The 12543-nt window shown below is 39.0% G+C and overlaps 1 protein-coding gene across 1 annotated transcript in view; it reads left to right on the top strand.

Annotated features, from left to right (window-relative positions):
* LOC121176942 (phospholipid-transporting ATPase ABCA1-like) overlaps positions 1-12543 on the top strand; it is a 128031-nt gene that overhangs the window by 38327 nt on the left and 77161 nt on the right. The window contains exons 15-21 of the mRNA XM_041031085.1: positions 4568-4790; positions 5434-5655; positions 8904-9108; positions 9416-9532; positions 10147-10318; positions 11382-11513; positions 12167-12306. Coding sequence (XP_040887019.1) covers positions 4568-4790; positions 5434-5655; positions 8904-9108; positions 9416-9532; positions 10147-10318; positions 11382-11513; positions 12167-12306 — 1211 coding nt within the window. The remainder of the gene's footprint in view (positions 1-4567; positions 4791-5433; positions 5656-8903; positions 9109-9415; positions 9533-10146; positions 10319-11381; positions 11514-12166; positions 12307-12543) is intronic.

Below are 12543 nucleotides of genomic sequence, written 5' to 3'. Positions count from 1 at the left end.
TTTACCGAATGCAAGCACAAGTGATATATGAAATCTATACTTTGTCAAAATTTGTATTTGATATCTCTCCTTCAGTGTCTAATAAAGCAAAGCAAGTGCTTTGTGATATTGACAAAGGAGAAGATATTGACATGGCATTTTGGTGGCATTATGAAGCCAGTTTAATTTCACCTTATTGTGTTGTAACAGAATCAAATCATACATCATCTCTGGCATGAGGCGCAGCGCTAAATGGCTCGATTGAGCTGATGCACCAAGTTTAGCTGAAGGTTAGCTGAGTGTAAATTTGAATACACAAGAATGTATTCCTTTAATACATTTTGTACATTTTGTTGAATGTCCCTCATGGTTATGTTTTCAGTACCTACAAAAATAGTTTCTATTTTCCTCTACTGTACAAGAGCAAGTGTAAGTTTGATTGCAAAAGGCAACCTTTAAAATAGAGTATTCTTATCAGTTAACCTTGATTTCTTAATTAGCTGATGGTTGGCTGATAAAATATCAGAAAATGATAAAAAGAAAAAAATTCCCATCAGATCTCCCAAAACCACCAAAGGCGATGCAGGCTTGTATGTTTATAATCATACTTGCATGCATATACTGTAGGTCTAATCTCATGTATGTGCAAATTGCACTTACTGTGCTATGTTTGTGGCTGACATTCACCTGTCAGTAAAATTCTATACTGACAGGTACTTATTATTTTGTCCAGCCCTTTTAAATCAAAGAGAGTAGGTTAATAATCAGGAGCACCTCGCAGTATAATGCAGTACAGTTCAACAGCACCACAAACTCATCATGCTGCATGATGATAAAGTTGAATGGATGTTTCTCTCAGATAGTTTTGTCAAAAGCTGAACATTATAACCATGAAGGAGACGGTTGTACTTGACTGCATTAATTTAGCTAGGTGTACCTAATAAACTGGCAACTGAGTGTATATACACATGAGAGTTACGCAGCAGATTGAAAACACTCATCCTGGCAGTGTTGCCTCCATGTCAGACTGCTTTGTTCATATTCTCTGCTCTTGCCTGTGTGTAGTCCTGACCTTTTTGATTGCTTTTCTCAACGACCAGCTTCATTCAGAGTATTGGAGGCGTCCTCCCTATGTTCCTGGTGCTGGCCTTCATGTATACTGTGTGCATGACCATCAAAGGCCTGGTGCTGGAGAAAGAACTCCGGCTCAAGGAAGTGCTGCGTGCTGTTGGCATTCAAAACGGTGCCCTTTGGTCTTCAAGGTTCACAGAGAACATTGTTCTGCTCACAGTTCCCTGTTTGCTCATAAGTGTCATGGTTAAGGTCAGTAGAAAAGAGTCGCTCGGTGGAAAGTACCAAAACACAAAGCATCAACATGTAAATGAAATTCACATTTGCTTATGGTAAATGCTGCGTTAATGTATGGTGCAGAAAACCACCAAATGTTCTTAAAATAATAGCCACTGACTTCATTTCGCATGCAGTATGTTGTGGTTTAAAGTTACAATTTTGATTCTAGTTATAATTCCGTCTAAAACAAGCCCGAACAAAGCACAAAAAATACAGTGAAGCTCATTAAAGCAGCAGGTCAAAGAAAATAATCTGACCAAAGGCATCCAGCCAAATAATGTGATGCTCTTGTGGGGCATACAGGTCAGACAATTGTTTATGCTTTGTGTTTTGATATTCTTGCTGTTGTTAATCATAACCAGTTAATGATTCACAGAATCAAACCATTATCCCTGATTCTTTAAATCAGCCTTCTTGGGCTTAATTAATTGTGCATGCAACCAAAGCTGCAATTTAGTCAAATTAAAATCACTCCAGTAGTATTTGCCCTTTATTTCCTGTAATTGCATCACCTTTTTCTCTGAGCCTTATACATAAAGAGGTCTTGTTATGTAATTTGAGAAGTGAATATTTGGTAGTGTATATTTCCGTGATTGCGATGAAAATTAATTATCTTCGGCCACCGGAATGCTGTACATTATTTTACATTATGTCAAATCCAATTTGGAGGTTAATAACCTTAAGTGGGAGGAACAGTGCTATACCAAAAAAGGCTCTAGTGTGTTGTTTAAAATATGTTTTACAATCCTTAAATTATTTTTTTAAAATATACACCACTATAATTTCTATGGAAAAACGTGAGATAAATTAGCGGTAGGGTTGTTCAGATTTAAACAAGCATATTTGGCTTGTTATTTTCTGTGCTGACCTAAATAAAATTCATCCCCTCAGACAAGATTTGAACCCCTTGTCAAAGCACTGTATGTAGATTTGCTTTATCTAATATTTCAACAGCCTGTGAACACATGCATAATGTGCACAGGTTCACAAACAAGACAGAAATGTGCCTGAGACAACCAAAGTCTGTCTCAGCATCACCAAGCTTTTGATGTATAAGGCATTGTATGCATGATCATCCGATGGGTCTGACAACGCCTATCACCTGAAAAAGTTTGGAAGAAAGTGTGCAGTGGAATCAATGTTAATCCTTGAAAAGAAGCAAAAGAAAATGTAACAAACTATAGTTACCTACAGTATGTGCATTACTATTTTTCTTATTCAGCAGATGTCTATATACTAGACACATATTTTAGTTGTTTAGTTGTTTATCCCTCTGTTGAATCAATGATATATCTGTTTAAGGATCGATTAGGAAATAAGTATGAAGCACTGTTTTCTCAAAAGGGAGACCTTTCATGTCATACGATGTAGAAACATTATACTGGTCTGTTTTAGACAGAGCACATCCTACAACAACTCCTTGTTTTATAGGCGTTGTTAATGAAATAAAGAAGGATAGTTAATTTAGTTGGGCCTAATCAATTTTTTGCAGTTTAATTGGAAAATGTGACTGGTAAATAAAAACTGATATTTGAACAGCTGGGTGAAATGTAATTTCCCATCAGCCTAATGTGTTTGCAAGCCATCAACAATTTGTAAACATTAATAACAATAAATTGAGTTAGTTGAGTGCCTTGGAGGAGCAACTGCAAGCGCGATGTGTATTCAGATCACAGGCCCATTCTAAATGATAATTTCACAGCCATTTTCAGCGCATTAATAATAATAGCAAATCAAATGGTAATTATCATAAGGCTGTATCTGGATTAGGTGTGACAACAACCAGTTTTGTCATCTGCACCTGAGTCCTCTGCCATTTTACACTTGTTTTCTCTTCCATTATGGAGAAGGTAATGCATTTATTATGTGGCAACCAAGCAGATATATTTGTGCTGTTCTCACACTTGGCTCCCATCTCAAACCAGGTGAATAAAGTCTTTGGCAGGATCTTCTTCGCGAAAACAAACACCGATCGGTGATGATCAATACGCCTCCCTTCAGCGATGATCCTCTCCCAAACAGGATGTCCTTGTTTTGACAACATGAAGCCACCTTCCAAATGTTTTGTCATGCTAGCAGTCGGTCATTAAAATTTGATTAATTTGTTGTGCAGCACTCGGTGCTGAGAAAAGAATGTAGATGACAGCGCCAGAGACCACCTTCACAGTTGGAAGACAGCTATTGACATCTCATCAATCATAAATTCAAGCAGGACTTAAAGTAAACAAAATGAGACATTACTCGAAAATGGGCAGTGGTGGAACATTACATTTACTTGGACAATGTTTTTAAGTAACATTTTGAAGAACTTGTTTTACTTTTTTCAATTTTATGTTACTTTATACGTCTCCTTCACTACATTTCAGAGATAAATATTATATTTGTCACTGCAATACATTTGACAGCCTAAGTTACTACTTACTTTTGTACACAAAATATAGTGCATTCTTGTAAAATAGGCTACAAACTAATATACACTAAAACTTACGAAGTGCAATATCAGTTACAGCTGACAATAAAATAATAATATGACATTTACTTTAACTCTGACAGGAACTAAGTGTAATTTACTTGTGATAGAGTATTTTTGCATGGTTGATTTTTCTTTTTTTTTCTTTGTCCAGTGTATGGGTTATTAAACTTGCACAGTGACAATGTTCAACAGCCTTAATGAACTGTTACAAGAAACATTTAGCATCCCACGTGGTATATCTGCCTACTCACTGTTTTGGTTTTATGGCCACAACTTTACTGTTTTGGTTCAATCTCATCGCTCTCATTAGCACTGTTTCCAACAGCAAGTTGGCTCTTTTCAGCAAAAAAAAAAAAACGCTCTGATAAACCTACTGTATACTGTCTGCCCGGCACCAAACAGCAGACAAACACAAATAGTGAAGCAATTAGCAGCTAAAGAGCCAGATATTCTTTTGGGAGTAGTGGAAACCAAAGCAGACCTAAAGACGAGAGTGAATATTGGACTTTTATCGGGTAGCCAGAGATACCACAGCCACTGTCTGTCCTGCCAAATGAATGCTAATGTTGATAAGATGTTCCCCATATCAACTTCATTAGTCGATGACATGTCAGTGTTGTGTTTAGGGCCCATATGACCTGGGATGCACCAAGTCTGCTCCTAATTTACGTATTGGGATGCAAACATAATGCAGGCAGATTACATGTTAATACCAGGTGTAAATGAGGTCGTTGTCTTGTTTGGTATGGCTCCTTCACCCTTCAGGTTCCTCCGGTCTCTGGCTCGCTCCCTCCCCTTGTACATGACGTTAGCCTGGATCTACTCTGTGGCCATGATCATAAAGGGTATTGTTGCTGAGAAAGAGGCGAGGCTTAAGGAGACAGTGAGGATCATGGGCCTGAGAAGTGCCATCTATTGGCTGAGCTGGGCAGTGTCCAGTGTGCTTCCACTGGCTGTCAGTGCTGTCCTCCTTACCATTATACTGAAGGTGATTTCAAAATGATTAAACACTGATTCAAGGAGAACCTGACACTACTTTTGGAGAGTTTTGGCCATCAAGTCTCATGAACTAATGAGACTTTTGTTTAAAATAATGAAGATGTTAATCTGAAGTGACGCTCAAACAGTTGTACTTGAGACTTCACTTAGTCTGTGCAAATTTCGAAGAGTTTCTATAATGAACAGTCATACTGCTCCATGTAACAGCGTCCTTCATAAGGTTTTCTTAATCATAATTGCATCCATTACAATAGCACCTTAATCCTAACAGTTCAAGTGCCTCTTTGAATAAGACTCGGAAAAGACATCAGCATCATGGTGTAATGCAGGAGAATGGATGGATTCATGAGTAGCTCTCTAAAATTAGAAAAGGGTTCTCCTTCAGACTAGCAGAGTAAAAGCGTGATATATTTAATCCATAGGAAAAATGTTCAGGTGTATCTGATATTTTACCTCATTCTCAAACACCTTTTACTCTGCCTACTCTGTGTTTTAAAAATCAGCTATTATAATGTAATTTTCTGAATCTGTTTGCTTGAAATTTAATCAACCTTTTCTACCTGAAGGATTTATTTTTTATGTTCACATCTAATTTCCATCTCTCTCCCATCTTTCATTTATTTTTGACACAGTATGGGAAAGTGCTGCAGTACAGCGACCCCTCAGTAATCTTTGTCTTCCTGCTGGTTTTCTGCGTGGCCACCATCACTCAGTGCTTCTTCATTAGCGTCTTCTTCTCTAAGGCCAACTTAGCAGCAGCGTGCGGTGGCCTCATCTACTTTGTCCTCTATCTGCCGCACATCTTCTGCTACGCCTGGAGGGACGTCATGGGTTTCGGGGCCAAGGTTGCTGTGGTAAGTCCGTCTTTAGCGCCGACGTGGTTTTTTTTTTTTCTATATCTTTCCCTGCTGTTATCATACACTGAAGGCTAGCTGACTTTTGAGTTATATTCCTAGGTTATGTTTTTGCCACTATAATCACACTTAGGCAATCACAGTCGTTTGTTCCTTATCCATTTCCTGTTCCTTTTAAATTCGAACAGGCAGTAGTCTGAAATGATTGGTTCTGGTTGTTGTGAAAGGAAGTAAATTCACTCTGTGTCAATAATATCTGTCGCAGATTTGTCATTATCATTGCATTGAATCTCCTGAAATAATGTGTGAAGCATGCACCTCCAAAATGAACTGAGGGTCCAGGAAAATTTAAATCACAACACGTAGGAACTATTTTAATATTCATACTGTCACTTGTTCTGACATATTTTGGCACTAACTTGAAGAATTTTTTTTTTAACTGGACATACTCAAATGACAGAAACATGAAACATTTGCATAAAAGAAGAGACTAGACAGACGCACACTGAGGAAGTTGGGGATTTAAATAGCACACCATTGCTCAACTTTCAGTGTAGCCTTTCTGCGTGACCTTTATGGTGGTGCCGGTATCATTTGTCCTCAAGCTGTCCTTTCTGCAGACAAAGACACACAAAATCTTGAATCTTCATTGCTGTGCGTGCAAGTGCATCTTCCCAGAATTTCAATCAGGTCATGTTTTCTTGTTTGTCCATTTCAACAATGCAGTATCAGGTGTGGGTGGGCAAGGTGAACAGTCTCATGTTTCTTAGTTATCAAATTGAAATAGTGGCAGTCAGTAATATGTTACATTGGCACCTGACAGAAGTCACTTGTGCGTTCATCTTTCATCTCTGTGTACTTTGTAAACCCTTGCTTTTACCCACTAGCCGTGCCATCATATCAGATGAAATTGCTTTTCTTTGAGCAAGTCCTTTAAAATTATTTTATTCCTTTCCTTTAGGAAACTTTTCAGTCCATTTCCTTTCACAGACTGCATACAGGTTGGGTAGGCGTTTTACATATAAGGCACTGCAAACCTTATTTAATCTCTACACAAAGTGCCATTGCCTGGTTCTCCCCTGGCACTGAGATTTTTTTCCCCCTGCTCCAACTAGATGGATAGCCCTCCAGCCCTCTAATTAGCATGAGCAATGTTCCTCTGACCAAACCACTATCCAGTTCATCCCCACTCTTTATCAGAGATGTGTATGTGTGTGCAGAGGTTTCTTTCTCTCTTCCAGCTCAGATGAAACTATATCGTGCCGCAGCATACAAATTCTCCTCCACATTGTCCTTGATAATGAAGTCTTTAATCGGAACAGAATTTCAAAAGATCACCTGAATTTATATGAAGAGTTTTTGATTGCAGCTCTGTGCCAAAGGAGAGGCAGGGTATCAGAGGACCACTATAAGACAGGGCACTGTCACAGTCCAACTCCCTATCTACTGTACTTTGACTATTTTCTCCCTCCTTTAGCTCCAGTTTTTAATGAGGTAGAAACAAGAGAGAACCCCGAGTTCTTTTATGTTCTGGAAAACTAGAAATATTTTCAATTAATCTTTCAGTCCTGGAAAAGTCATGAGGAAAAAAATAGTAATTCCTGCAAAATAATTGAAAACTTCTCAGGTTTTTCTCTGCTGAACTCAATGAATTAATCTGTGCTGTTATTTTTGCATTTATTCAATAGCAGACAGTACAGAGGCAGACAGGAAGCAAGGAGAGAGAGAGGGGGAAGAATACAACAAAGGTCTTCAGCCAGAGTTAAACTAGGGACTTTGCAGTTATATGATATCCGCCTATATGATATCTGCCTGACCAACAGGCCAGAGCCCAGAGATATATGGGTTTGATATTTTTTACTTCAAAAATGACTGAAACAATTACTTTATTATAGAAATGGTTGCCAGTTTCAACAAATCAATTAATGGACTTATCATTGCAGCTCTAGCCTCCTCTTTGTTTTTCAAAATCCAATTCATTCTAAGAAGCACTTTTCAGAGAAACTTTTTACTCTGACATTTTTATGTAAGACTTCGAGCTGACTGTAACAATTCTTAAAGGAAACATCCCTGTCCATCCTTCCAACTCTATTTGTCCAAAATGTTCTGGAAGATGACTTTTTCAAAAGAGCAGGAAGCCTGATTCCTCTTCCTCTTAACTGTTCTTTGTCTGCAGCCACCTGAATAGTGGCTAAATCTGCAGTGTTGACATGTGTTCAATAGAGGGGGCTTGTCTGCCTCCCAACTCATGCTCTTTTCTCAAAAGCCAAAGGAGTGGCTCCTGTCGCTTTGTCAGCCGTTCATACAGGGGTCAAGGATGGGAACTCACTAGCCTTGCTGTCACCTCTTATCTACTGACTGACTGTTGATTGCTTGGCAGTAGATGGGCAGTGGAAGACAACTCAGGAAGTTGCCAGCAGTGTTAGTAGCCAGGCGAGAGGTTTAGCGTCACTGCAGGCCTTTTCAGATTCTCTTCCTGGTAATGTAGCATCGGGTCGACAGTATCCATGATGATTCGTCTCCAAAGCTTCGGCAACTGCTTCTGCTGGAGTGAAAATGCTGTGAGCAAATGAGGCGTGATAAAACAGCTGGCAGGCAACATGGCAATGCAGAGTGATAGGCCATGGCAGATGATGTCTCATGGGCAACACATCATTTGCAATTTCCTACTGTATGAAAGAGCCAACAAATCTTAGTTTGTAGCACAACCATTTCAGTCTCCATCTTTGTTTTTGTCTGGATCCACAGTCCTCAGAGATGTTCAAAGGCAACAAGGCAATTAAATCAGCTGATGTCTGTGTAGATATTGTTCTTTTGTCTGCTGCAATAGTGTATTTATCAGTTATGTGTGTGATGTGAGTGGTAACAGTATATCTCTCATAATTAAGTCATCACCTTAATTTAACAATCAAAGGCTGTCACTGTACAAATACAATATTCTTTCAGGGTCTACTTCATAGATTTTAAAGGACTTTTTTTGGGAAATGCGCTTATTTGCTTTTCTGTGGAAAGTTAGATGAGGAGGTTGATACCATCCTCTGGGCTGTTTGTTAATTATGCAACTAAATCCAGCAGCCACTTAGCTTAGCATAAAGACTGTAGAGGAAAACTGATAACCTCACTCAGTTCAAAGGTAACGAAACCTGCCCACCAGTTCAGTCATTAACACTTCATGTCTTCTTTATCTTGTATGTCAAACTACTCCTTTAACTATGTATCTTTTTACCTGCACATCTTTTCATTCCCAGAGTTTATTGTCATGCGTGGCCTTTGGCTATGGATGTGAGAACTTCTCCAAGTACGAGGAGCAAGGCATCGGCATTCAGTGGTACAACATTGGCAAGAGTCCAGAAGAGGGAGAACGCTACACGTTCATTGTGTCCATCATCATGATGCTCTTTGATGCTTCTTTATACTGGACGCTCACCTGGTACATTGAGAATGTCTTCCCAGGTACTGCCAGCTTTCTTCATGTCATCTGAGGAGGTGAAACTATGGTTTAGAAATGGATAAATGCTAAAATTCAGCGTTCTAGTTTACTGTTCTTGCATGAGATCCCTTCACCTGGCCCCGCTTAAATCAATAGCCAATTACTGCTATTTTAACAGGCTAGTCTTAATGCTTTTCTCATCGACTCTAATTAAAAGAGGACAGGAGTTGGGCCAGGCTGTCAAGAGGAAACCTACACAGTAAAGTACCATATTCCCTCAAGCCAAGCCGTTATTAAAATGTTAATAATGTTCTCCACACTCAATCCCAGGCCAATATGGAATCCCTAAGCCATGGTACTTCCCTTTCACTTCATCTTATTGGTGTGGGAGAGCCTCAGTGCCTGAAGTTGACCCCGGTTTGCTGAAGGACTCCTGTGTACATAACGGTAAACTGCCATATTATCTTCAATTCTCACCTGTGTGTAGCCGGAGTGTAACCCACCCACTCATTATGTATTAGTCAGATTCTCATCAGCTCGTTCAAGTTCTAGTGGGAACATAGTTCTAATAAGAAATATAAGTTAATTGGGATGGGCTGCAAACAAACATTAGCACCTTGTTTGTCACATTGGGTGATAATAGAGTTTGGCGCTTAGAATGGGGGGGAAAAAAAAAGGTGAGTTTCAAGTCAGGAACTTGCTAAAAAAAACAGTTTCCAATTAGCATTGTTGGGAGTGAGCTAAAGTCAGTTATTTTTGTGTTTTAATGAACAGCAGTGTATGTGTTTTCCTTTTTGACTATATGACATTAAAGGAGTACTCACATATGTAGAGAGTTTTAATTTAAGAAGAGAAGCAGCATTTACTGTTTGTCAACTATAATATTTTTTTAAAAACTATATTATTTAATCATGTTTTATTCTGGCATGTGCACCTTTTGTTTTGTTTGGATCAGTTTGTGTCTTCAAAAGGCAATTATATCTTTGATAAAATTAAATAAACTGCTTTTAATCTGGTTTCTCTGTTTACATGTGTGTTTTGATGAATGTGTGTTTCTAAAGAGTATCTGGAGAAACCACCACCCAATATGAAAGCAGGGGTCTCAATCCGCAATCTTGTCAAAATCTACAAAACTGGAAAGAAGCTTGCTGTGGACGGACTAAGTATGAACTTCTACGAGAATCAGATCACATCTTTTCTTGGCCACAACGGAGCTGGGAAAACAACCACGATGTGAGTAATATTATCTATTTCTCCCATGCTTTGCCACTTGGCTCAGTGTTCATGTAATTTCACAGGGTGCAACTAATCTAACTTGTACACAATGCCGACTGTACTGTCACTACATTAATTCAGTGGTCACTGCTTTCAAAGTGTGACATCTTCTGAGAGGACATTTATCACACAGAGTCAGCTGTTGTGTTGATAGCGGGAGTTATCTAATTGCTGTTTAAAAAATAGTGGAAAGATTGGAAGGGGTTTAGGATGACAGCAAATAAATGAAACCCAGTGGCCCAGAAAGAATGAGCGAGAGACAGCGAGAGAGCGAGAGAGAGAGAGAGAGAGAGAGAGAGAGAGAGAGAGAGAGAGAGAGAGAGAGAGAGAGAGAGAGAGAGAGAGAGAGAGAGAGAGAGAGAGCAAGTGATGCAAGACTAAGGGCTGAAGGGAAGACATCCGCTCTGAGCCACTGTAATGAAACATAACAGAGCACAATAACAGAAAGGACAGAGGAAGGACTCTGTCGCACACTGAAGTTCTGTGTGGATGCATTTCCAGAAAGATACCAGAGCATCCATCTTATCTGTGAGATTCACTGTTACAACTGTTACAAGTTCGTCTAAACTGGTGTTTTTATTTTTTGCTCTTTTGTGTGGTGCTCGGTATTTTTCTGCTCAGGCTAGTCAGTAATTAATACATTATTAATGGCCTGAGACTGTGTACAAGTTAATGGAAATGATATAGACAGTCAGTGCTCCAAATCATCTGATACAGCAGTGCAGTGCTGGGTCCATTTTTCAGTATTTATGACAGAAAAATCTTTTCCCCTGCTTAATGAAAATTAAATTAGAGTCTGCTGATGAAATTGGACAAAATGTCTATTGACAAATATGTTTAAATGGAGCTTGGAACAGATGTAAATCACCTTTATGCTCCACTGGCTGCTTTTTAGTTGCAGTATCTCTGCTTTTCCTTATGATTCTGGAGATTATATGGTAAAAATCATGAGCTCGAATTCATCTTCAAGCTGTGTAACCAGGATATTTGTTTTTTGTTTATTTCTTTTTTTCCTCTGTAGGTCCATTCTGACAGGACTGTTCCCGCCTACATCAGGAACAGCCCTCATCAATGGATATGACATCCACACTGACATGGATAGCATCCGGAAGTATTTGGGAATGTGCCCACAGCACAATGTCTTATTCAATGAGTGAGTGAATTTAGCAGATAGCCATCCATCCATGTTATCAACTGGCCATCAGAATAATCATGTTTTGCCTCTGGTTTATTAAAAAAAAAGGGAAGAAGGAGGAATGGGGAGAAATCATTACAGAGCAATTTAATCATCACGCATAATGAGGGCACAGTCTTGGCTTATTTTTCACATCAACACATCATTATCCCTTTACCTTTTTATGTTAAAAAATGAAATGAACTTTGTTCTCTCCATCCACCAGATTTCTCCTTATAGCATCATTCCCAGCTATTATTCAGGTTTTTTTTTTATTTCACCTTTAGTGTCTCCTCTATTTCTCTGACTACCGCAACTCGGCACAAGTCCTACATCATAATTATGACTTAGCACCTGCAAATTACTTTCATTAATATTAATCGTAGACAGTCAATGTATCTATATTAAACAGAGTTAAAATATTCATGCAAACACTGAGATAGACATTTCGACATGTTATGCTTTCAGCTGTGAGGCAGTTTTGACAAGATTCTTTTAAACTTTTCTAAACTCCAGTTCACAAAAGTGAAGTTGCACATTGAAGAAGTGTCATGGGGACACACTCACTGGTCACTCATGCTTCCTCAGATGTCAGTCAAATAGGTGTTATGATATTATTTTCACCTTTCCAGGCTGACAGTGGAAGAGCACATCTACTTCTACGCTCGACTGAAAGGACACAGCCGTGATGAGGTGAAAATTGAGATGGACCAGATGATTAAGGATGTTGGTTTACCACATAAGCGGAAGGATCTCGCTAAGAACTTGTCAGGTGTGTGTGTTGACATCTTTTGGATCTTTTCACCTCAGAAGGTCTGAATGAAATTATACAGAGATGTAAATTTGGTTTTTGATGTGTGCATCAGTTTGTGTGCTTGATGCATTCATTTCCCTTGGGAAGGAATATCATCTGTAGATTATCCTTTCTGTTCAGGATAAAGCTGCCCTGTTAAACCGTTCCTCTGCCAGCACACGTGCACGTAGCTGTCTCAATTTACACATGCACTGT

Source organism: Toxotes jaculatrix, chromosome 23 (genome assembly GCF_017976425.1).
Source record: "Toxotes jaculatrix isolate fToxJac2 chromosome 23, fToxJac2.pri, whole genome shotgun sequence".
Lineage (NCBI taxonomy): Eukaryota > Metazoa > Chordata > Actinopteri > Toxotidae > Toxotes > Toxotes jaculatrix.
The sequence above is the reverse complement of the archived record's forward strand: the minus strand, read 5'-3'. Positions and strand labels throughout refer to the sequence as shown.